Source organism: Pteropus alecto, unplaced genomic scaffold (assembly GCF_000325575.1).
Source record: "Pteropus alecto unplaced genomic scaffold, ASM32557v1 scaffold7, whole genome shotgun sequence".
In the NCBI taxonomy this organism is placed as follows: domain Eukaryota; kingdom Metazoa; phylum Chordata; class Mammalia; order Chiroptera; family Pteropodidae; genus Pteropus; species Pteropus alecto.
The window spans coordinates 41132893-41133985 of NW_006494614.1; the positions used below are offsets into that span (position 1 = coordinate 41132893).

Below are 1093 nucleotides of genomic sequence, written 5' to 3' on the forward strand. Positions count from 1 at the left end.
CCGCATAAAGCGCTGCCAGCAGGTAGAGCAGGCTCCTGGACATGGGGCTCCAGGTCCTGTAACTGTTGCAGATCTTGGGCCAGAGCTCCGGCCTGGGTCGTGGGCAGCTCCAGGAGTAAAGAATGAGGGTGTGGCTGACCCCAGGTCATCCTGAGGAGAATGCGAACTAGGCAAAAACAGCCCTGTGTGCATTGCAGGGCGGTATTGACACACGCATTCGGGGGTTGGAGGTCCTGGGCCCCAAGCCCACTTTCTGGCCAGTGTTCCGGGAGCAACTGTGTCGTCACACACGCCTCTTCTACATGGTTCGGGCTCAGGCCTGGAGCCAGGACATAGCCGAGGACCGTAGGAGCCTCCTGCACCTGAGTTCTAGGTGTGTGCAAGCATGTGTGTGTGTGCCTATGTGCATAAGTATTAAAGGCAGCCACTGGGTGGCTTCTGTGGAGGGCGTAAGATGGAGAGTGAACATGCTTGTGGAGTGGCTGGAGTGTTTGGGAAAGGAAAGAAAGAATAAAGAGATTTCTCAGGTGGGTTGGAAATGGGATCTGCTAGTTAACATAGGGGAGTTATCAAAACTGAGGAGATTTGGTCTGGTTGCTGGGGATTAGCTGGCAATCTTAGTCTGGGTGGACACTGAGGTAACTTAAGCCTCCAGCCCCTGGCACCTTCCTCACCCATACTTTTCCCCAGACTCAACGGGGCTCTGCGCCAGGAGCAGAATTTTGCTGATCACTTCCTCCCTGACAACGAAGCTGCCCAAGCACTGGGCAAGACCTGCTGGGAGGCCCTGGTCAGCCCCCTGGTGCAGAACATCACCTCCCCTGGTAACCATCCCGACCCCTGGCCCCACTAACCTGCTCCTGTCGTTATTCCCAGGGACCGTCTGAGTTAATGCTCTTGGTTCTCTTGGTTCCTGTCTTTATCCCTGAAGGCCCGTCTCCTCAGTGTTCCTTTCCCTCCTGCCCCAGGGACTGCTCTCTGAGACTCTGGTATTTGAATCTTTCCCTTTACCCCACCCCCAGCCTGTTACTTTATCCCCAGACTCCAGCTGAAGCAAACCTTGGTGTGGGGAGAACTAGGGACCTGCTGCCCC

The 1093-nt window shown here is 55.8% G+C and overlaps 1 protein-coding gene across 1 annotated transcript in view; it reads left to right on the forward strand.

Moving 5' to 3' along the window:
- CUL7 (cullin 7) overlaps nucleotides 1–1093 on the forward strand; it is a 15599-nt gene that overhangs the window by 8318 nt on the left and 6188 nt on the right. The window contains exons 14-16 of the mRNA XM_006926531.3: nucleotides 1–22; nucleotides 198–373; nucleotides 691–824. The exon at nucleotides 1–22 is cut by the window's left edge and continues 59 nt beyond it. Coding sequence (XP_006926593.1) covers nucleotides 1–22; nucleotides 198–373; nucleotides 691–824 — 332 coding nt within the window. The remainder of the gene's footprint in view (nucleotides 23–197; nucleotides 374–690; nucleotides 825–1093) is intronic.